Source organism: Otolemur garnettii, unplaced genomic scaffold, assembly GCF_000181295.1.
Source record: "Otolemur garnettii isolate 467f Iridium unplaced genomic scaffold, OtoGar3 scaffold00001, whole genome shotgun sequence".
In the NCBI taxonomy this organism is placed as follows: domain Eukaryota; kingdom Metazoa; phylum Chordata; class Mammalia; order Primates; family Galagidae; genus Otolemur; species Otolemur garnettii.
In genome coordinates, this window is record NW_003852396.1 from 10,033,706 (window position 1) to 10,058,017 (window position 24,312).

Below are 24,312 nucleotides of genomic sequence, written 5' to 3' on the forward strand. Positions count from 1 at the left end.
GTACTCAAGCTTTTCACTTTGCACTGCTCAATCCAAACAGAATATCCAGCAAGTAAATTTAGTTTTTTAAAAAAAAATATACTTAAATTCAGGATATTAATCTGAACTGAGTTACTCAGGGTGAAAATAGTAAAGGTGAGTACACGTGCTATTTCCTAATATTTTGAAATAATTTATACCAGCTTTATTTCAGTTTTTTAAACAATAGTGAAGTTTTTTTTTTTTTTTTTAAGATATGGATGTAATGAGGCCCTTGATAAATGAGCAGAATTTTGATGGGACATCAGACGAAGAACAAGAGCAAGAGCTTCTTCCTGTTCAGAAGCATTACCAACTTGATGGTCAAGAGGGTATTTCGTAAGTATTGGGGTTTATAAGTCTTGTTTTCATTCAGCATATATTTTGTGATCTTCTTCCACAGGGAAGGCATTTTACTAGATACCACCAAAGGCACAAAGATGAAGTTATAATTTCTATCTTTAAGGAATTTACAACCTATTGGGAAAGAAAAAATGCATTTAAATCACAGAGTAGTGTACAAGAATTACTGTGATGATATGTGTTTGTATCAAATGCTATGGAAGGAAAGATCTGATTGAGAGGAACATGATTAGAAGTTAAACAGTGGAAGGTAGAAACTTCTTTATGCTAAGTGCATGGTAAATGAATTAGAGGTAGGAGGGAAGCATTGGAATATTTTATTAAACATTTTTTGACATTTTCTCATTAATTGATTTGAATAAGTTCTTCTCATAATAATTTAATGACTAAGCAAAGTAACATGAAAATTAATTGATTAGAAAAGATGAGCATAAACTGAAAAAATTTTAGGCAAGCATTTTTGTTATATAAGTTTACTTTTTTCCCCAGTTTTGGTTATTTTTTCTTGATCAAGTGCTCATCTTTAAATGCCTCTTGGAAACTATTCTTAGGTCAGATCCATTAGGGAATTCATCATCTCTAAAAGTTAATTAGTTATTTATCTTACCTAATGATACGTATAGTTTTAAAATGTTTGTTTTTTTCTTTTAATTCACATCTTGATTTGTAATCATAAATCGAATAGGTTTAGTATCATGATTACATAGGCAGTGGCAAAAATTGCTATCTTACTAGCCTAACCTTTAACATTGTTCCGAAAATCATAGCAGCAGAGGACCTTTTGAGAAAATTACCTTTTCTTTATTATTTTACTGTTTGCAAAACCATTTTTCACTTAAATATGTCATTTAATTTCCTCAGTAACTCTTGGTATTTTACTTTTAAGTAACAAAGATAGGACTTGACTAAATATGACTTCCAGCCCAGTGGAGGTATGGGAATGTTATTTGGTTCCTTGCCTAGATTGTCAGTTCCCTTGTAATGCTAAAACCATGATCATGTGTTCTTAGCAGCTTTTGTTCTAAAATGTTTAAATCTTACAACTTTTACTTTCCAGATTTGTACAGACTCTTATGCATCTTCTTAAAGGAAACATTGGAACAGGCCTTTTAGGACTTCCATTGGCAATAAAAAATGCAGGCATAGTGGTAAGACTTATCTTTATAATCTCCAGTTAAGAAACAGTTATCAGTCTAATTTACAGCAAAAATTACCACAAGCTAACGTCTAGCCTCGTCCAGTGTAACCTGGTCAGGTGACATTTAGATGGTCATTTAGCTGCTTTATTGATAAAATTATGTGAACTATAGTAATGATATCTAATAAGAAATGAGAATTAGTTTTTCATTTTTACTTACTTACTTGTAATATTTAACATAAGTACTCCAAACCTAAAACAGTGTTTGATTTTTCCAGATATGATTATATCTTACTATTCCTTTAGATTTTCAGGGATGTAAGCAATCTACTCATAGTAACAAATATATTTATAGAGCAGATTATTTGTATTGTGAAATTATATAGTTTTGTAGACTTAATAAAAGGTACAGATTTAAAGAATAATAGGAAAAAGAATAATAATATCTTTTAAAATAAATATTTAAAACATTATTATAGACATTTATTATGATAACAGAGAGCCTTGATAGAGGAGAATTTATTTATGAAGTAATGAAATTCTATTTGATTTTTTTTAATGGGTTGGTTTCTAAAAAATAGTTTTAACTACCACTTCTCCCTTCATTTAGCTGTTGTATCCACCCCAGTTTATAGTAACTTAAACATTTATGATCATAAAAATAAACTTTTGTAGTATTTTGGTTATGTCTGAATTTCAGTAGATAAATACTAGAAAACTTTTAGGTACCACTTTTTGAAATAATTATTTTCTAATCACAGTTTTTGGCACATAGTAAGTACTCAATAAGCAGTCTGTGGAAGAAATTGATTGCCCACAATCCCAGTTTGATATTGTGTTTTTTTAGTCATTTATTATAGATAACAATGCATAGTTACATATAATTATAATTGTAGGACACTGATAGTTGTGGACTTGCCATCTGATATTAAATATAATGTTGTATTTTATTTTTTGTTGCATATCTGTACTCTCTATTCATAGGTTTCATAGCCAAGTTGATAAGATAGAACCATACATGTTGTCTTAAATATTACTTGAAATTCTTTCTTTGTCAAGTTTTTTAGTTTTCCTGTATGCAAATGACTATTTAATCATTTTGCCCAATAAGTATTTATTCATTGCAGAAGAGTAATCCATCAAGTCATTGTTTATAAAATTAATGATACTCAATTTTTGTTAAACTTAAATATTTACACTTTATACATTTTCTTCCCTACAGCTTGGACCAATCAGCCTTGTGTTTATAGGGATTATTTCTATTCACTGTATGCACATATTGGTACGTTGCAGTCACTTTCTATGTCAGAGGTAAATGAGGATTTGTTAAGCCTATTTATTTTAAAGCTATTGATTTATTTAGAGCATCACGTTATATTCTACTGTGCTTTGTATTTCCTTCAATCTGTTATATAGACAAGTTTAAGAGAATGAATATGAAAAAGGGTAGGATTTCATATGATTTAAATCTGGTTAGAATCTTTTTAAGAGGTAGCCTTATTAGTGAAATAGATAATATTAAAATAGTAAAATTTCTCCTTTTTAGTATGCCTGGAAAAATCAAGAAGGTTATATGGAGGCCTTGGAGGCAGTGAGGCAGTGATACAACTTATAATTATGGCATAATGGTCTCCAATTTATGAGTAATTCAGTTTGGGGTATAATGCTTTTGGCATTCTTTTACTGACATGGTTTAGTAGATAGTCATTAAAATAATACTCTTTTCTTTATTTTTGTGTTAGAAAATACTTCTATTGGACAATATACCAATTTTTTAAAAAAATAAACATTGTCTATTCTGATAGACCAATATCTAGTCTTAAATCATTTGTGATCTTAAATAACAATGCATACCTTAAAAAAGAGAGGAGAAAAAATGGAGAAGTAACACCTACCTCTCAGGGCTAACACCCTGAGATTAAATGAGATAGTTTATGTGAATGTTCATTGTAGAGCCCTTTCTAAATATTGCTCTTCTCAGAATGGATTAATTTGGACATGAAAAATGTAGTTGTTTTTAGGTATTGAAATATTTAAATCTATAAAGTACAAATACAAGGTTTTATGAATTCTACAGTTACATAAACTTTAGCAGGAGGTAAAAATTAATATCCTGGTAGATAGGACCGATATTAAAAGTTAATGAAGTATGCTTTAGAAGTATGCAGATCTTTTTTACATTTCAGATTAATATGAGGGTCCATACAATTAAGTTGCATTGTTTGTGTCTGTGAGGTGAAGTCTGAGTTTTTGAGATTTGGAAAGCTCCCCTGTCAGTGCATAGTCCTACATCGACTAATTCCCCTTAATTTGTTGTTCTTTTCAAAGGATGGCTTTGTGATATAATTGAAAGTTTTTCTTTTTCCTTTGTATGTATACCATTAAATTACAGGTTTAAAAAGTCAACCTTAGGTTACAGTGACACTGTGAGTTTTGCTCTGGAAGTAAGTCCTTGGAGTTGTCTTCAGAAGCAAGCAGCTTGGGGACGGTAAGTACTTGCTGTATTACTGATGTCTGATTGTTGAAATTATATTAATTTTTAAGTATTTCACTCTGGCAAGATGTGTCAATAAAAGTATGATAAAGTTGGGGAATAAACATAAAAAACTTAAGAGTTAGGCAGCGTTAGGTTCAAATCTCAACTCTATCATACTTCAGTTTTATGATAGTCAAATAGTTTATCATTTCAGCTTGGTTTTTTTCACTGTGAAATGAACTTATAGTAATACCCACTTCAAAGGATTATTATGGTACATTAAATAAAGTGATTATTTATAGAGAACCTGGACAACCAGTGTCATAATCCTGTTCAGTAATTTTTTTAAAAGAGGAAAAAAGTAAAGCAAAAGCAAGACAAATTGTTGCAGTCTTATTATTTCAAATAAAGTGGTGGAATTTAGCTATATGCTCGTAAGACATTAAGGTATGGATGTATTTTAGCATAACCTTATGTTACTATCTTATTTAAATACACCTTTATCATTGGTGGCTGTGGCTAAAGTCAGATAAACACAGGATTAGAAAAATAAGGAAGTGTAAATAAATTAAGTGCTAACTGTGGTACCAATGATATATGAGGTGGGAACTAAAAAAAGAGAAAGAACAGCATTGGTGGAGTAGTTTATAGTTGCATGATGTCTTTCTGGAGATTTCCAGGATGTTACATTGGTTTATGAGCTGCTCAGTGTTCCTGATATGCTGAGGGGAAGACGGAAGGCAACAGAACTTAACGCCCCAAGGACTTGCCCATAGAATCCAGAACTCCATTTTTTCTTTTCTTCTGCTCCAGACTAGAGGCAGCTTTGTCTATTTGTTCTATGAAGAAGGATGACTTTCAGTAAAAGTGGCTGGAATGATTGTGGGGCACTAAACTACAGGAGGATGAAGACATATTAAGGGAATACTCATCAGGGAGAAGAGACTTGAATTCATTTGGGAGTACCAGGATAGCGTACAGAGGAGAGGCTGAAGCACCGTGGAGAGTGGGAGAGTCATGGCAAGGATGAGGATAGGCAAGGGCCTTCCAGTGTCACATGGAAAAGTCGGGACTATGGATTTTGCAGACCACACTGCTTGGCAGGTTGACACAAGGGACAAGGGACTCTAGTGGATTGATAAGTGCATGTGGTGGTAGTCGCTCATTGTTCTCCGACCAAAATGAAGAAGTCTGGGCTGTGTGTTAATATCATGTAGGCAGATTTGTAGCTGATTATTGACATACCCAAATGATGTTAATTTGACTGAAGTCTCTTGTGATATCCCTTCCCCAGTCCTGTGCACTATTTTATGTAGCTGGAATTTTCTGTTGTACAGTCATCCCTCAGTATCGATGGGCAAACTCACCCCTCCCATGAATACCAAAGTCCAGGGTTGCTCAAGTATTGGCATATTACCTATGCACATCCTCCTGTAGACTTTAAATCTTCTCTGGGTTACTTATAATACCTAATACTATGTACAGTACCTACATACCACTTCATTTACATGGATTCAATGTAGTACTCTATGTGAAAAATTCAAGTTTTGCTTTCAGAGTTTTTTGGAATTTTTTTTTCCTGAATATTTTCTATCTACGTTTGGTTGAATCCATAGATACAGAATCCACAGAGGGTGACTGTATCTCACTAAAAAAAAAATAAGAACATAGAAAAGTCACAGAAGAGTCTCTGCTGGTTTGGTTTAGGGTCATTCCCCTGACCCTCTTCCATCTCACGTTCTTATTAGTGGTTTGGGTAATAGAAAGCATCCTTATCATGTTGGTAGATGCCGTGAATCTGGGAGGGATGGGACATACTGGGTTGAAGAGATGCTTGAGAAGTAAGAGAGTTGGCTTAATCTGAAAGATGAAATGTTTTTATGAAATCATTTTGTAAGCAGATATCCTTAAACTGTTGAATCTTAGGAACAGGTAATGATGGAAAAATCTTGGCCTTTTAACTTAATGGAGAAGAATCCTTTCATTCTATAATAATTGTAGTAACATAATGATCATAAATGTGTGATCTTTGTAGAAAATAAGTATTTTAAATGATTCTTATTTAAGGAAGCAAAAGAATATGTGAAACTATAAAATTTTTTTTTGATTAAAATTCTTTTTTTTTATTAAATCATAGTTGTGTACATTAATGCAGTCATGGGGTACAATGTGCTGGTTTTATACAGAATTTGAAATATTTTTATCAAACTGGCTAACATAGCCTTCATGGCATTATAAAATGTTTTAAAACAGTTAAAAAGAGACATAAAATATTTCACAGCTCTTATTGACACTTATTTTTAGATATCTTTTTTCCAGGAATGTGGTTGACTTTTTTCTGGTGATAACACAGCTGGGATTCTGCAGTGTTTATATTGTCTTCTTAGCTGAAAATGTTAAACAAGTGAGTATTTTTCTCCATTAAGTAAAATCATTTTCTTCTGTTGCCCTGCTCAAAGCATTGTATTTCTTCTGTGAAATCAATTTTGGCTCAATAGGAAAATGTGTTCCTTTTATAAATGATATTACTTTAGATCTTGCTTTAGTCTTTTATTTTTTTAAATTTGGAATTCTATTGTTATTGTTGATTTTACTGTTTTTGCCATAATATCAATAATGCTTTTTCTTTCAGATCAAAATGTGATATAATTTACTGATTCTTAGCTTCTTAAAACTCAGATTGCAAAAGCGTATACATAGATGCTTTGGGAGCATATTCTTTACATTGATTTTCTGTTAAAAATATATAACTTTAAGGCTTTAACTAGCCTCCTAAAAAATGAAGTAAAAATAATAATTACAAAAATCCAGTTACTGCCGTTACTTAAAAATATACTGTGTCCCAAAAATGAACAGTTTTCTCCATATTGTGAAGATTTGGCTTAAGAGGAAGTGGTGTGCAGCCTTGGTAGAGATTGACAGTTTATTTGGACAAACATTGAAATAAAACCTCCTTCTATCAAAACAATGCCAAAGCACATTTCATTATGACTATTATTATTATTCCTATATTACCCATAGTTCTTCTTCATCATTATTTTAATAAATATTTATTAATCATCTACACATACATGATTAATCATGCTACACATATATGTAGCATTTTACATAATAATATATTGAATTATAGGTATTTTAATGCAAAATAATGATATGAATATTTTTCTAAAGAACCTATGTGTATATATATTTATTTTACTCTCTTTACAAAGTATAAAGTATATTTCATTTTATATTTATATCAAGAATTGACAATATTTTTCTCTAAAGGGCCAGATAATAAGCATTTTCCACTTTGTTGGCCACATGGTCTTTGTCATAACTATTCAACTCAGTCATAGACAACAATATGTAAACATACAGATATGGTTGTATTTCAGTAAAGTTTTATTTATAAAAATAAGTAGTAGGCCACATTTGGTCTACAGGCCTTTATTTGTTAACCCATAATTTAGATTAGTGCTGTGTGCTATATTTGAGTCACTAGCTTAGATTTTTGATATTGAAGGAAATTGCCAAGCCATGCCCTCTTTCATAAAACAGTTCTCCTAAAAGGTTATAGGTAGGTAGTAATCAGAGCTTGGATTTCCAGATCAGTGTTCTTCCCAGTATCCCGTCTCAGCATCTAGAAAAGCTAGGTTTGTATCTGGAAAACCTAGTTCAAAATCTACTTTAAATGTCACCTGTTTTGTGAAATTTTCCTCAATTGTCCCTTCTGTGCCTGCCTTTTCATCATCTTTTGCCAGAACTTCATTTTTCTCCTAAAGTTTGTAACTTTAAAAATAAACTTTGATCATACCCTATTAAAGTTGATTTACAAGCTCATTTCACCACCTCACTGCAAGCCCTGTGAGGGAGGGGACCCCTGTACTTGTTGTGGTCACCATTGTAAACTAGCATCTAAATGTGGCTCTTATTAGTACCCAATATAGTTAATGGATTGGAAAGGAAATGAACTCATGAAACTGAGGGATTATTTGTTGTCCATCTTTTTATTTCTTAGACCTAGTACAGTACTTGGTTTATTGTGCAGGAGTTCAAATAAGATTTCCTGGGGGCTAAAGGCCCAGATGAGACTGAAAGGGTTTAGCCTTTCTGTTTGATTTTTTGTATTGATGGTTTCTCTGCCACATTCCCTGATCCCCTTCTCTCTTCCAGTCATTTCTCCCATTTTCTCGGTCAGCTCTTCTCGTTCAGCTCCTCATGACAGTGTGAGCTTGGTTTGTCACTTGCGTAGCTGTTTATCCTGTGTCTGTAGAAGAAACGGCATCAACAGATCAGCTCTGTGACGGCTCCCAGTTTAGATACTTTAGATGCTGTCTGCATCTGGGAGCCCCGGCAAATTAATGTGGTTTTCATTTTGGGCTCACATTATTTCTTTTCCCATACATCCTACTTCTAAACTATTTGCAATAGTTTACTTGCAAATAAGTCCTTACAGAAACTTCTCTGGAAGAAAAACTCATAGTCTAAACCATTGCTCTTCCTTTAGGTATTCCTAGACATGCTGTGACTGTAGCATCGAGTGAGGGACTTTAGTGAGACGAGTAGAGATGAGAGAAGTGGAGGAGACAGGAAGGAGTAACGGCCCCTGGAGTTAATTAGAATCCTGTTTATACTCTTGGTTTCACAAAATAAGGCATCAGGCACTTCATTAGCATTACTTATTATGGATGGTATGTTTTTCATTTTATGAGTAATTCCACAAATTGCATATTCCTAGGAATCCTGACTCCATTAAAACAGTCTGTTTATTGTTAAAAACTGGTAAGATGTAACCATCTTAGCAATCATTTATACAGAGTTTGGTGGAAATGAAGCCTTTCTAGGAGGGTTTTGCAATGTGGCAGTGCTGTATCTCTTACCAGTATCTCCTAAGAGAGTTATGAAGAAGGTCTCTTTAGTTTGAAGAATAATGCTAACAAGGCTTTACGATTTTTTTATTTATAAGATATGACATATCATTTAATCTTTATAACTACTATGTAAATACTGTGCTCACTTTGTGAGTGAATTAGCAGTCTCGCAAAACATGAGTAAGGTGCTTTAAAACAGAATTAGGTTGAAATCTAGGTTTCTGCCACAGCTGCCACTCAGTAAGTTAATTGTTCATCCCTGGACAGGACATTGCCTGATTTTAGTTGTAATTCTATGTATGGATGTAGTTACGACATAAAGAGCAGATAAATAGGATAAAGTAATCATCTACAAGCTTAGGATTGGTGACTTTCTCCTATGAAATATTATCAGTTGTTTCCAAAGTTGAAAGTTAGGCTTCTTTGCACATATCCTATGAAGACCAGGTACAAAAAGTGACTTTCGGTGGTAAGGAGTATGCCTGCTTTTGATAGAAAGGTGAAAGTTCTTTTCAGATTTAAAGAGTAATTTAGAAAAAGACATGCTGACAGGCATGAGAAAATAATTGAGATCATCACTGAAGCAGCATGAGGTCAGAGATTGCCACGCTCCTGCAAAGGTGTTCGTTCCCATTTGATGGCAGTGCACACATGCTCACTGATTAAACCTTACCCATTGCTACTACTAATATAGTGAAAACTGTGGCATTATTGCCCCCTTAATCTATGAGAAATTAAAGGTACAGTATTTAATTAACTAGAAGAATTTAGGGTTAGTTGCAGGGTTTTTGTGGAATCCTGCTCTGTCACTGCCACGTGGCCTCATTCAGCTATGCGTGATCAGTAGGGGAGAAAGAACCCTAGTGCTTCTCATGATTCTGGTCCCTGTGGTTATAGTTGCTCTTCTCTGTTATTATTCTAAGATACTCTAAAACATTTCAGAGAGGTAAAACAGTATATATGGGCATGGAGGGTGGAGAAGGAATACAGGATTATATTAAGAGGGAAAAGATGTAGTGATACCAAATCCCCTGGATTAGAGTCAGAAAATAAAGAGTTCAGGTCTCTGCTTTCACGGTGTTGACTCACACATTGGCAAGACCTCCTTATCCCCAGTGAAGCCTCTGTTTCCTTATTTATTAAAATGGGAATAGTAACAAAACCTCTCCTTGTTTCTCATAAACTCACTGTGAGGCTCAACTGACAAAAGGTTCATGAAAGCCTTTGACAAATGTAAAACAATATACAAATGTAGGGACTTAAGACTTCAATTATAAATTTAGCTTTATTGAAGAATATAAGCTGCCTTTGGAATTCTAATCATTAAATTGCTGAATTATTGAAAAGTTAATAAGTAGTGGGTCTTAGCTCAAAATGGAAACAACCGAATTTAGTAATTTTATTTTATAATATTTATTTCAGTGTTTTACATTTTGGTAAACATGTGAGATCGTAGGAAGTCCTATTAGATAGCCAATCTCTGTCTCTAGAGGGCACCAAAGGACTCAAATGTTTACCTGAATCTTGCTCTAGGTATGTATCTACATTTTTATTTTATTTTAGTTTTTAATCCTGAAAATTTTTATAACTATCTTTCTGCCAAAGAATAGTAAAATATTATACAATATTTATGGTGGAATTAATTTTAAATTCCCACACACCTAGTTATAATTAAAGCAGCAGTTTTTAAAATTGGCTGTGTAACTGTTTTTCTCTTGCCAACCATCCTTGTTAGACCTTAGCTTTGATCATTATCTAATCTAGTTATTGGAGGTACTGCTTTGATAAGAAGTACTTGACTCTAAACAATTTATTTCCTATAAAATTAAGTCAACAATGAAATATGCTTATAGAAAAACCATGTAATGTAATGTAAATTATCAAATTTGTTTTTATTTCAAATTAAAGAAAAAAACATAAAGTTCTGATGGCCAGTTAGAAGATAATTTTGAGTTATGCATTTCTTAAAATGGCACGTGGTGTAACTTAAGAGTTTATTAGTCCATTAATTTAAAACTCATGTTTTAAATTGCCTATATAGCATAGAAATCTGGTAGATATAATCCCTGCAGTCTGAGATGTGTATATTTGTAGTGACATTAAACATTGTTTATTTTGGATTATAAATGTAAAGTTAAAGAAACACTTGAATCATATCAGAATTTTTTTTAAACTTCTGTTGGCCTCTTGCTACTTGCTCCATTTAGAGAGAGAGATGTCAGAGTGGAGCCAGGTGGCTGCCTGGGCAGGGCTCCCATTTCTGGGTTGCAGTATTTTGGTCAGGTTACCATGTAGCTGTTACAAGCTAGATTCTGGAGTGTTAAGCCTGGATCTGAATCTTAGAACCACCACTTACTGCCTTGATGTGAGTGGTTTTTTTTTTTTAAGCCTTTCTATGCCTCTGTTTCCTTAGATATAAAGTGGAATTGATACTACTGCCCACGTTAGAGAATAATGTTGAGGATTAAATGAGATGTTATATAGAAAAACCATGTAGTTCAGTACCTGATATGTAGAAAGTACTCAGAGTACTTAAGAATGTGTCTACCCACAGATTTAGATAACATTGATGTGTTTGAAGGAGGGAACAGCGTGTTTGGGGACAATTAACTTGTCACTGGTATTCAAGTTATACCACATATACCTATGCTATACGATTTTAAGATTGTTTCTAAAATTGTTTGTCATTTGCAAAGTTTCTAAAGTTGTTTTTAATAAGTTAAATTATGTGATTAATTGAATCAAATAGTTCTTAACATATAGAGCCTGCAAATCGTTATTTTTCTTTTGAAATATGAAAAGTGGGTTACAGAAATGACTGAATAAGTTTTCACATAAACTTGATTTATATTATAGAATATTTTCATCCTTGCAAAAATTTATCTACTGTGTAGCATCTGGTCATGCATGAATGTTGTAGATTTTTAATAAGTATCTGTTAATAATGATCATTTGTAAATAATTGCTTTACAAAAGTTTTAAAGTTTTAAAAGTTTTAAAGTTAGGCTATGGTTTTTAAATTTTACTTTGATTACTCTACATTTCTAAGAGATAGTTAGAGCTTGTTTCCTATCTGAAGAAAATAAGCTGGAGTAGAATCTCCAATGGCCATTCCAGACAAGTATGAGCCCAAGATTAATGATCTCAAAGACGAGATCTTTGAATCTTTGCAGAAATCATGAGTATGATATTCACAGAGCTTCAAAGTAAACTGGTAAATCTATTCTCATAATCTTCTAATGAACTTTCTTTTCACAGTACGATAGAAGTTACCATGCAAAGATTATCCTACTTTAATTATGTTTGATATGTATGTTTTTAAGCAGCCAGAGTATCTTGAAAAAAAAGTACATATTTTAATTATTGTAAAGTACGTCATAGACTATATCACAAAATGTATAGATCATAATTATCTTTTGTGTATTTTATGATTACAAGTTGATGGAAGTTTCCCTTCCCTTCATTATTCTCCTGGTAATTCTGTCTAGGTTCATGAAGGACTCCTGGAGAGTAAAGAGTTTATTTCAAATAGTACCAGTTCATCAAATCCATGTGAGAGAAGAAGTATTGAACTAAGGATGTATATGCTTTGCTTTCTTCCTTTTATAATTCTTTTGGTCTTCATTCGTGATTTAAAGAATCTGTTTATACTGTCATTCCTTGCCAACATCTCCATGGCTGTCAGTCTTGTGATAATATACTATTACGTTGTTAGGGTAAGTAAAACATGTTTTTAACTAAATGTCCTGCATTTATTATATAAGTAAAATTTTTGTTTTCTTTGGAAGTAAAGCTAATGATATGTAAAAAGCCCTACTTCATGTATGGCATACAGTAGACAATCAGTGAATGTTACTTACTTTTTGAGGGATACTGTTGAATTAAAAAAAGTATATGACATAGAGGTTAAAAACGCAGGCTCTGTGGTCAGATCTGGTTTTGAATCTTGGTAAATATGCTTCTGGGCTTTGTGACAGTGCTTCAGAAGACAGTTATACCTACCCAAGTAAAATTATTGTGAGATTTAGGATTATGTTCTTACTACAGTGCTAACCATGAAACAAAGAACTCATTGTGTTGTTTATTCCTTTAAAATTTGAACCAATCACAAGAGATGAGTGTATAGATGTAATTCCATGATTTTCTCTCTGCTACTACAATAGTCTGTAATCCCTTTATTGGAAGCCTGTGCAGTAAGTTCAGTTGATTTCATGGTCCACAGTCTGGGGATTCTTAACCAGTTGCCTTAAAATAATCTGTTGATTGGATCGAGAGAGTCCCTCACAACTGTCAGCAGGATTTAGTGTTTTGTGTATGTATATATGTATTTTTTTTCTGCTGAGCAGCTATATAACTTTTATCTCACAAAGGGGGCAATGACCTTGCTTCCAAGGTAATTGTTGTAGTATCTCCATTAACAGTTCATTATAAACTTTTATTATGATGGGTCTGTGTTTCATTTCTCCTTCTCTGATACTCTGGTTTCTCTTCAGATTGCGTAAATCTTTCACCTCATTTCCCCCTCTCTGAATCTTAAAACTTGTAGTCTCTGTCACAGTGCATGAATGGAAAGGAAAGACAGGAGGATCACATAAGGCTTCCATGACATCTTGAACATGTAAGAGTTAGTGGAGCAGGAAACGAGGTTCCCTGGGTAGAGGAAACAGCATTAGCTAATGCCTGGAGAAGTGAAATAGCTTCCTGCTTACCGTGAATAATCGTTTAGTGTTATCCAGGGACCCAAGCATTTTAATACCCTTTCCACTTTGAACCTAGATTATGTTTTCAGTCATGTGTCATGATTATATCACACAGTTCTATGCTTCAGATGTTCTAAACCCCTCCGTTCTCCAAGTTATCCAGGTACATTCACACTTCTTTGCTTTGGTTATTCTTTAGTTGGCTTGAATTCGCCTTCCAATCAGGTAAAGCAGAAAACAAAGAGTGTGTGTGGAGAAAGTGGCCACTGTAGAGCCAGAGATCTTACACCAGATGCATAGTTGGTGAGTTTGTCCAGATAGATGAGAGATGGAGTAAGGTTATGAGTCAGGACGAAATAATCAAAGCCAGAGTTGGGGCATACATACATACAGAAAATGAGAGTAATGGTAACTGTCCAGTCAAAGAGCAAACCCTGAAACCAGAAGGAGACCTGTTCTAGGGAGCAACAGAGCTATGAGGCAGAAGGCAAAGTTAGAAACTGCATGTCTCAGGGAACTGAAAGAGCAATGAGAGTAGAGTGGAGAATCAGTTTCTTCTGGTACCAAGAGCAGTGGTTAATACCTGACTAAACGGCTCCCAGATCAGATCTTGAGTACGCTTATGTATTCCCTGTTGTGGCAGGAGCCATACCTAAGGTGCAGAGCCTGGGACTTGCAGGTGGAAACAGGTAATGAGGAGTATTTTGCTCACATGGAATGTATGGGCATGAGGAAAGCAATTGCTTTTGGCAGTGAAATCCTAACAGCTTGGCTACATTTAACAAAGGTTGCTTAAAGTGTTCAGTGAAAGAATTTTTCAGTTTCATAACCCACTTTTGCTGAACCTCAAAAGTATATGATTTTGCTTTTTCATTTTGAATTTTTTAGAATAAGTAAAGATATAGCCAATGTACTTTTTTTTCTTTCTTTTTCTAGAACATGCCAGATCCCCACAACCTCCCAATAGTGGCTGGTTGGAAGAAGTACCCACTCTTCTTTGGTACTGCTGTATTTGCTTTTGAAGGCATAGGAGTGGTAAGAATTCAGTCTTTATTATTAATCTTTAAAGTATTAAGTCAACATAAAGATTTGGATAGGCAACTAAATTTAAAAAATGCATGTGTTTTTTTCAATTTTGTTTAATCTTAGAACACGATTTTCTAGTTTGGTATGAAAGACTTGAATTTAGTTTAGGTCTTCCACTAACTAGGAGTTTAATCTTGGACATGTCACTTAGGCTCTCTAATTTTCTTTTTCTGTATCTGTAAAATGAGGAAATTAGATTTGATAGTTTTTTTTTTCTTTCTTTTTAGTTTATTGTTGGGGATTCATTGAGGGTACAAGGAACCAGGCTACACTACTTGCATTTGTTTGTTAAAGTCCCTCTTATAATTGTGTCCCATCCCCAAGAGGATATCATACACCATGACCCCCACCCCCACCTCCCTCTACTTCCCTATTCCCCCACCAGATTTGATAATTTTAAATATTTTATTTTGGAAAATTTAAGACATACACAGAATTTAGAGAGTAGTTTAATAAACTCTTAGGTAAGCATCACTCAGCTTCAGAAACAATTCACTCATGGCCAATCTTGTTTTATGTATACCCCACATACTCAAGTACATCTCAAATATCACATTTTATAGACTAGATTATTTGAAGGTCATTGAAATTGTTATAAAGTTACTGTTACATAAGAAGAGTCAAATATAAATTTTTCCTTTAGAATATCATGTTTTGAGAAACAGTGGTGTCATGAAGCCAATACCAAGAGACACAAGCATCCTGAGAATTCTAAGATCGTAAATGTTTCCATTCAAGATGCTCCCACTTCATTTAAAAGCTAGAATTTGGCTCAGTGCCTATGGCTCAAGTGGCTAAGGCGCCAGCCACATAAACCTAAGGCGGTGGGTTTGAATCCAGCCTGGGCCCGCCAAACAACAATGACGGCTGCAACCAAAAAATAGCCAGGCCTTGTGGCAAATTAGAGAATTTTAGAGAATTCTCATGCATTCTTAGAAATTTTCACAGCTCTAGTTATCACTGTTGGATACAACTGCAAATTTTTGTCTTTAACTGGTGAGCTCTGGTTAACTGTTGGACATTTTCTAGTTAAGTGCTATTTCTCTGACATCTTAAGTTCAACAACTCCCAAGTCTGACATGTGCTTCCTTCTCCAAAACAAGCTTTACTTTTTCACTCTTTCTCTTTTAGTTTTACTTTCAGTTTAAGCTTGAAACGTTGGAGTAATTCTTTTTATCCTGTCCTTGGTTTCCCATTTCAGTCAGTAATTGAGACATATTAATTCTTCTATTTTATTTCTCAAATCTGTTTGATAAAGAAGATTATGCGTACAACACCTCTACTGCTGTGTGGTACCGAGGCAGTCCCCTTCTCCCTTTTTAGCTTCACTGGTGCCGTTCTTGACAGCTGCATGGTATTTCGGGTCTGGATTATCTCCAGAGCATCCATCTAAACTGTTCCCGGCTCTCTTTTCCATTATTAACATTGTATGTCTCCATATATAATTGACTTACATGAAAAGTGGGGAAAATATTTGCATTACCTCATAGGATTATTGTAAAGACTGCATAAGATGCTACATGCAAAGTTTGTAGGATAGTATCTGGCATATTATATTTTTAATACCTGGTATATTGTAAACACCTGGTAAGTACTTACTGTTATTACTGCTTAATGTGTTTCACAGTATGACCAAATTGTAGGGCCAAAACCTCAGGATTTGCTTTAACAACTTGGTTTTTCCATCATCCTTTCTTATTAAAGGTTCATTTTAACTAAATAAAAATTATTTGCTTTACTAAAATTGGCAAACAGTAGATATAAGTGGATATAGAAATAGTTTTGAACGTGTGCAGGTATACGGCTCAGTTTACACGCATGTTTTTCCTAGCTCTGCCTTCTGGAAGGGCCGGCAAGCAGTGATACCCCAGTAGCAACAAGCACACCCACCACCTAGATCTTGATTCTTCGGCAAAATACCTAAAAGTTGTTTGGAGAAATGGCTGTTTTTAGGGCTGAACTAAGGAAATTCATAATGAATCTGGAGTATCTTATTATGACAGAAAGTGAGGGAAATATTTGAAAAACAGAAGACTGGAGGCCTGTCAAAGGGATACAAGAACCAGCCTGGTAGAATCACAGAGGCCAAAGCTGGAACAATATGAGTCACAGGATAAGTAACAGAGTATTAGATTATAACTCAGTGTATAAAGTAAATATACATGAGTTTATATTAATACAGACAATATGAAGTTTGGAGTTTAGTTATTAGTAATGTATCAATGTTGGTTCTTAGCTAGAGATGTTAAAAAGATAATAGTAGGGGAAACTGGATCTGTGTGTTATCTTTGCAACTTTTCTATGAATCTAAAATTATTCAAAAATAAAAAGATTATTTAGGAAAAATTTTGTCAGATTTGCATGACAAGAGCTGAGTTTATAGGCATAGTCCTATGATTATTCTAGTCCAAACATTATTTTATAGAAGATAAATTTTATATTTTATTTTAAGAATTAAAAAATATGTAGTGTAAAAAATACATAGCTGTAGAATTATACTTTAATGATTGTATGTGTTGTTTTAAAGGAAAAAATATTTGCATCTAGACAATAAAAAGACTAATTTGTATGCATAGAGATGCTGTTATTTGAATTACTTGTATTCTTTTTTAAAAAAAGAATTGTATTTTTTTTAGGTCCTTCCACTGGAAAACCAAATGAAAGAATCAAAACGCTTCCCCCAAGCACTGAATATTGGCATGGGAATCGTCACAACTTTGTATATAACATTAGCTACTTTAGGATATATGTGTTTCCGTGATGAAATCAAAGGGAGCATAACTTTAAATCTTCCCCAAGATGTATGGTAGGTGGATATGAGTTTTGTTAATCCTGGCTTAAATATTTTATAGATATAATTTACCAATATTCAGTAATAAAAGTATGGTTTTTAGATTTATGGTTTAAGCATTTAAAATCTTGACTGTGATTTCTTTATTTGTGTTTTGTAGAATTTTTTCATTATTCTCAGAGCAGACCATATGTGAATTTAGGATCCTGTGTAAAGTTTTAGAAAAGATTTAAAAATTGTAGGTTGTTCCAAATTTGAATTAAGTTGTAAGAGTAAAATATGGATTCTTTTAATTTGGACTCACTTTAATTAAAAATATATTAAGACCTCTCCTTACTGCCAAAACCCCAAACCCTCTGGTTCCTGATAAAATAATATATCCCATCATTACGGTCATCACCATTTTACTGGTCAGCTTTATATTATACGTTTCCCCAGGACTTTCAGAACACAGTTGGGGCACTTATAAAAAATAAAATAAAATGGCACATCTTAATGTTCTCTTTATATTATGGGCTAAAAAGGTGGTAGTATAGTTCATCTTTTCAAATATTGGAAAATGCCTAGAAAATAGAATGGTATTTTTCCCCATATAGAATAGTATTTAGATAAATCTTTAAGAAGATTTTATAAATAAATTTGACAAGATTTTTAATGTCAAATGTAAAACATAGGTAAAAAGATTCTCAGAATTTACAAAAGAATATCTTATAGGAAAAGGACTAAGGTATTACGCATTCAAGTTAAGAGATTCTGATCTCTGGACAGTTACGAACCTAGTGAACGAAAGGGGTGAGAATGGGAGGAAATGCTTTGGTGTTCACAACTCAGTAGCTCTGATTAGTCCTTCCCTGTTCCCACAGTCCCTTCCCACTTCTCACTTTATTCCTGTTCCAGGGAGAATGGAACTAGTTATGACTTTTAATTTATAAAGGACTATTAGATCATAGTTTCTATTTGGGAAAGTCTAGCTCGACACCTCCTTTTCCTTAGAAGAAAGCCTAGAACAAGTATCCTAAGAAACAACATGGAAAAAACAGGAAAGCAAGTCAAGAGAAATTTTCCCTTTAGAGAACGTCTGTTGGTTAATAGCCTTTCATTCTGTTGGTTAATAGTTAGGCCTTACGTGGCCTGTGGTCTGTTGCTTTGTGGTCTCTGCAGTTGTTGGACAGTTAAAATAATAGTCATGCCTGGTGCGGTGGCTCACGCCTGTAATCGCAGCACTGGAGGTGGGAGGCTGAGGCGGGAGGATTGCTTGAGCTCCAGAGTTCGAGACTTGCTTGAGCAAGAGTGAGACCCCAACTCATAAAAAAATGAAAAACCCAGCCGGGTACTGCAGTGACTGCCTATAATCCCAGCGGCTTCCAGAGACTGAGGCAGCAGGATGCCAACAGCCCCAGTCTGAGGTTGCAGTGAGCTGTGATGCCATTGCACTCTGCTCAGGGCATAGGGTGGGACTCTGTCTCAAAAAAAAAAAATCAAATAAAAATGAAAAATAAGCAAGGAAATAAAAAAAATAGTCATGATGGAGTTAATAGGAAAAGAGTTGCTTATGTTTTTACAGTTATGGTCTTTTATAAAATGATGAGTTTGGACTAGAATAATCCTAGAATTATTCCTAAGACTTAATATATAAGAGTCTCTCTCCTTTGCTTCCTTCCTGGGCATCACGCGAGAGGCCTTAATGTGCAGTGTACACTATTGGCTGAGCACTCATGGTTACCAGCTAGGAAAAGCTGTGAAGGGCTTTGGTGCCATGTTAACTTAAAGTCTCAGCGTTCTTAGGGTTATTTTTGTAAGAAAAGATTGAGTTAGAAAGAGGCCCTAGGATAAAGCAAGTATGGATTAGAGAAGCTCCAAGTTCTTCATTATTACTTTCAGTCTTTCTGAGGAATATCTTTAATATCTAGTTTAGCATTTGAGGGAAAGAGTGTATTGTAAAGATGATAATGAAATTAATTCACAACTCTGTGCTAGGTTAGCATATTGAGGACACAGATCCTACATCTAGGTTCATGGTGCCTCTCTATAATCTAGCTTGACTGTTAAGAAACACTTAGTAAATATTTGTTAAATACTAGTCTAGGTTTAAAAGCATTTCCCTTATTACCAAGGCACCACTACTAGTTTTAGTCAAATGATGTTTTAACAATATTTTTCCAAGTTTTTCACTAAAGTAACCCAAAGAATAGAGGAAATAATAAAGTATTCTTCTCAAGCATAGCATTAGTTCATGCTCTATTAAAAAAAGTGCATCTTTTGCATTCTAGTTCATATCTATGTTGACTTTTATATAAAAACAATTCCCACACTTCAAAAAAATCCTTTGATTGAAATTTATGCTTCAGAAAGATCCACCAAGTTTAGCTTCTACACTCTGAGAATCCCTCACACATTGCTGTCCCCCAGAAGGAAATAGGTACTCCAGAGCAGAACAGTTGCAAGGGAAATAACCAAGAGGGAATAAGGAACCTGTTGAATATGAGATTTCAAAAACACATGCAAATAGAGTCAGGATGGTAACAGTAACACGAATCATACAGTGATACTCCTTTCCATCAGGATTGATTCGAAGGATTCTTCATATTATTTTATATAGATTTCTGTTCTTTCACACAGAGTGTTTCAAGTTTTGACATGTTACTAAGTATTGCCTTAGTTTATAGAGTCTTCTTAGGAAAAATTTGCTTGAGATTGATGTGGACTAAAAATGGAATGTGACTGGGCACCGTGACTCAGGCCTGTAATCCCAGCACTCTGGGAGGCCGAGGCGGGTGGCTTGCCTGAGGTCAGGAGCTTGAGACCAGCCTGAGTAAAGCATGACCCTGTCTCTACAAAACAGAAAAAAACGAGCCTGGCATTGTGGCAGGCTCTGTAGTCCCAGCTACTTGGGAGGCTCCGACAAGAGGATTACTCGAGCCCCAAGAGTCCGAGGTTGCTATGAGCTGTGATGGCCACAGTACTCAACCCCAGGGCAACTGAGTGAGACTCTGTCTCAAAAAAAAAAAAAAAAAAAAAAGGAGTATATAATTAGGCAGACTAACAGCAGAGATTTTAAGTAGAGTATTATTATCTTTTGAGCTGGTGCTTGGGAGTGAATGCCACATCATTATCAATCTCCTATGTTGTGTTTAAATTGAATTTTTTGAATTTGTTATATTTTTAATTTATCCAATTTTCAATTTGTCAAATTCAACACAAAGAATGAGGCAGATTTTTATCTTATGTCATCTTAAGGGACAGTTGAAGTTCTGGAGGCCCTAGGGTAATCATTGGGTGTCAATTGTGTGGTATAACAAGTTCTCCAGAGGATTTAACATAGTGAATGGTATTTATTTGTTTTCTGTCTTATTGAATGTCCATAACATTTGTGTGCAATTTAAATTACTGCACAGGAATGTTATGACCACCTTGTATGTACATTATAGGAATAAACATCTTTCTTTTCATTGTTAGTTTCGTTCGTTTACTTTTTATGTTGTGGCTCTTTTTTTAACCAGTCAAAACCAGAAAGTCTTTGCCTTTTTCCCATCATAGTTACTGTTCCTGCTTGTTTGGTTTCAATTAGTAACTTTTAAACTTTCTGAATTGTAACTCAAAGTAAGAAAGGGAAATGTGTTTTATAGAAAACCCCAGTGTGTGTGTATTTGCATGTGTGTGAGTTTCTCTGTGTGCATGCCTCCTCCACACGCATAGATCATGAGAGTAAATGAAAGGTTAAATAAAAGCCATCAGTTTTTCTGCACTAATTGTCCCTGACATTTTTTGTTCCCTTCTATATCATTAGAAAAACTGTTCACAACTCACTAAATTGATATCATAACCCATTAATGGGTCATGACATAGAATTTGAAAATAAAGGCCTAGAATAAATTCACATGCTAATTGTTATATCAGTACTCATAACACCTTTACTAAGAAATATGAAAAGTCTGAGGTTTATACACTAAAACCATTGAGTAGCAGCCTGGTGACTTCTGTTTTCTTATGTGTGTGATTTTGTATGAAACGTGCATTGGGTGGGAAAACTTCAGTTATAAAATGGGAACAGAGAAAGGGTGAGGTAGGCATTTTAGAATTTACTAAGATAATTGTACAAGTATCTTATTTTTTAAAGAAAGAAAAAAATCCCCAAGTTTGAGCCCATGTTTGTAGGATACAGGTGCTCGGAACTTGAGTATTGTGGGAAATAAAGTCGGTGGGTTGTGGCAGGTAATTAGGCTGTGTCTTAATTGGTCCTACTAGTTGTCAAGGGGTTGTACCCTGAGGAGGTTGTTACCCCGATGAACGTACTTAGGCAGGAACGGATTTACCCAGAGGCATAAGAAGTAAAGAAGTGTAAGGAAACTGAAAAAGGGAGTTAATGTATCCTAGACTGTTCCCTCTGTCCTCTCCCTTGCAGTTTCTTAATAATCTGATATTAAAGTTGCTGATCACTAGAGATCTGGCCCAGACTGCCTCTGTCTTTCCTTATCAGAATGATTGTTGTTGTTATTAAGTTCAAAGTGAAGGGCATCTACCGGAGTCATTTACTGTTCGTCTTTTCTGCCCCAAGTACTGTTCTAAGCTCTGGAGATATAGCAGTAAACAGATCTAATCTCTTCCTTGTAATGCTTAAATTCTAGTGAACATGCTACAGAAGTTTATTGGTTCAAGGCATTTAATCTAGTCAGGAATGCTAAATAACCATAGTTGTCTTATTTTTAAGCTTAGAATGAGGCAAGGCTCTTGGTAAGGACTGGAGCTAGTCCTCAGTTAAGATGATGGTGTGACAGAGCTAAACTGTCAAGATTCTCAACCTGAGTGTCATAAAGAGTCCAAAAGGGAAAAGTGCGTTTTCACCTTATTTCCAAGATGGCTTCTGTATTCAACCTTGAGAGAAGGAGAATTGGCCAACAGCTTATTTCCCAAGTTGGTTTTTAAAAACTTTTAAGAAATCCATACCTGAAAAAAATTTAGGTCAAGTATTGACTTGTTAGCCAATGTGGGGAAAGTAATAAAAGCATTGCACAATTTGAAATCTTGTTTTTAAAAATAATATTTTCACTAGAACTTTATTTTGTTTCCCCCCCTATAATCTGATTCCAAAGATTGATTGAAAAATAATTATTGAAAAATACCTTTCTACCTTTACTAAGATGTAAATTTCTTTGCTATCAGTATCTATCAGTGTAATAGATTTTGTTTTCAGGCATGAAGCATTTTATTCTTTGAAGTATTATTAATATTTCTCATGTTTGATGGATGTAGTTTCTTAGAATTGTCTATCCATACTCATTGGTCATTAATTTAATTAATATTTAATTCTTAGCTCATGTAACTTTGTTTTATCTCAATACAAAAGTAGTTGTACTTACATGTAAACTGTAGTTCTATTTTTATATATATTATTAACTATATGTTAAAAACATAAATGAAAAGATAATTAGAAAAAAAGGAATGTCGGCTCGGTGCCTGTGGCTCAAGAGGCTAAGGCGCCAGCCACATACACCTAAGGTGGCGGGTTCGAATCCCCAGCCCGGGCCCGCCAAACAACAATGATGGCTGCAACCAAAAAATGGCCAGGCGTTGTGGCGGGCGCCTGTAGTCCCAGCTACTTGGGAGGCTGAGGCAGGAGACTCGTTTGAGCCCAGGAGTTGGAGGTTGCTGTGAGCGTGATGCCACAGCACTCTACCCAGGGGGATAGCTTGAGGTTCCATCTCAAAAAAAAAAAAAAAAAAAGAAAAAAAGGAAATCTTTTTAAAACTAATAATAAACTAATAAGAATATTTATTTATTTAATTCTCTACTCTCACCTATCAGAGTATATGAAACAAGCATCTTCCAGGTATTTCACATATTTTCAGTAACTTGACCATATGTTTAACTTTTAAGCCTCAAGCAGAGAAATTACATTCTTAGCTCATTTTGAAATTAAGATTTTATTGTTTGTAGCCTTAAGGAGTTCCTTCTTTTCTAATTAAGCTATACATTTTAAATCCTTTCTCACTCTGCTTTTTTATTTCCTCTTACTTTGTGATGAACAGTGTTATAGCAGGAGGCTTACTGAATTTCTTTTTGTTTGGCAAGTTTAGAGAAACTGTTTATAATCCTTACTACTTTAAGTCTGAAGATATCAGAAATAAGTTTAAAGCCTAAATAATGTTGAGAGTTTTCTTTACTGAAAGTAGAATATTTTATATCCTTTTAAAATGATTGTATTTTTCCCTAAGAAGGAAAATGCTTTTCCATATGCTTAGAACTCTGAGGTGGGAAGGGAGAAGATTATGGCTGGTTGATGACATTTCTACTGAAAGGGGACAGGTGATTATCACTGCCCCAATACTGTGACACATTTAATCTGCTGTCTCCTTCACAGTTTGTTTCTTAAAAAATACAAAAGTGATTGAGTTTTTATTTTGATTGTTATAAAATGACTAAGAAAATGCCATGAAGGCTATGTAGACCAGTTTGATGAAAGTATTGTGTGTAAAACTAGCACATTGTACCCCATGATTGCATTATTGTACACAGCTATGATTTAATTAAAAAAAAAAAGTAGTATGTCCATGCAATAGAATATTACTAAGCAATATAAAGGAATGAAGTACTCCACATGCTACAGCATAAGTATATTACAGTATAATGATACATGCCAAATGAACAAAGCTAGTCACACAAGACACACATTGCATAAAAAAAAATTTAAATTAAAAAAATACAACACATTATCTGCAACCCAAGGGAGGAAGTTCTCTATAACGTTCCTTCTTCTGTTTCTTATGACTCTACAATTTCTCTCCATGTCATTATTAACATCTAAAAAGTCTTCTGTCAGGCATAAGAAATTTGCTGAAGTCTTTATCAAAACATGAATGATAAGTTTTGACAGGAGGCTGTCTACA

General features: G+C 34.2%; 1 protein-coding gene across 1 annotated transcript in view; it reads left to right on the forward strand.

Annotated features, from left to right (window-relative positions):
- Positions 1–235: 235 nt before the first annotated feature.
- Positions 236–24,312, forward strand: part of SLC36A4 (solute carrier family 36 member 4) — a 37,853-nt gene continuing 13,776 nt past the window's right edge. The window contains exons 1-8 of the mRNA XM_012801478.1: positions 236–357; positions 1,439–1,529; positions 2,742–2,830; positions 3,912–4,007; positions 6,315–6,399; positions 12,340–12,567; positions 14,488–14,586; positions 17,274–17,443. Of these exons, the coding sequence (XP_012656932.1) occupies positions 236–357; positions 1,439–1,529; positions 2,742–2,830; positions 3,912–4,007; positions 6,315–6,399; positions 12,340–12,567; positions 14,488–14,586; positions 17,274–17,443 (980 nt within the window). The remainder of the gene's footprint in view (positions 358–1,438; positions 1,530–2,741; positions 2,831–3,911; positions 4,008–6,314; positions 6,400–12,339; positions 12,568–14,487; positions 14,587–17,273; positions 17,444–24,312) is intronic.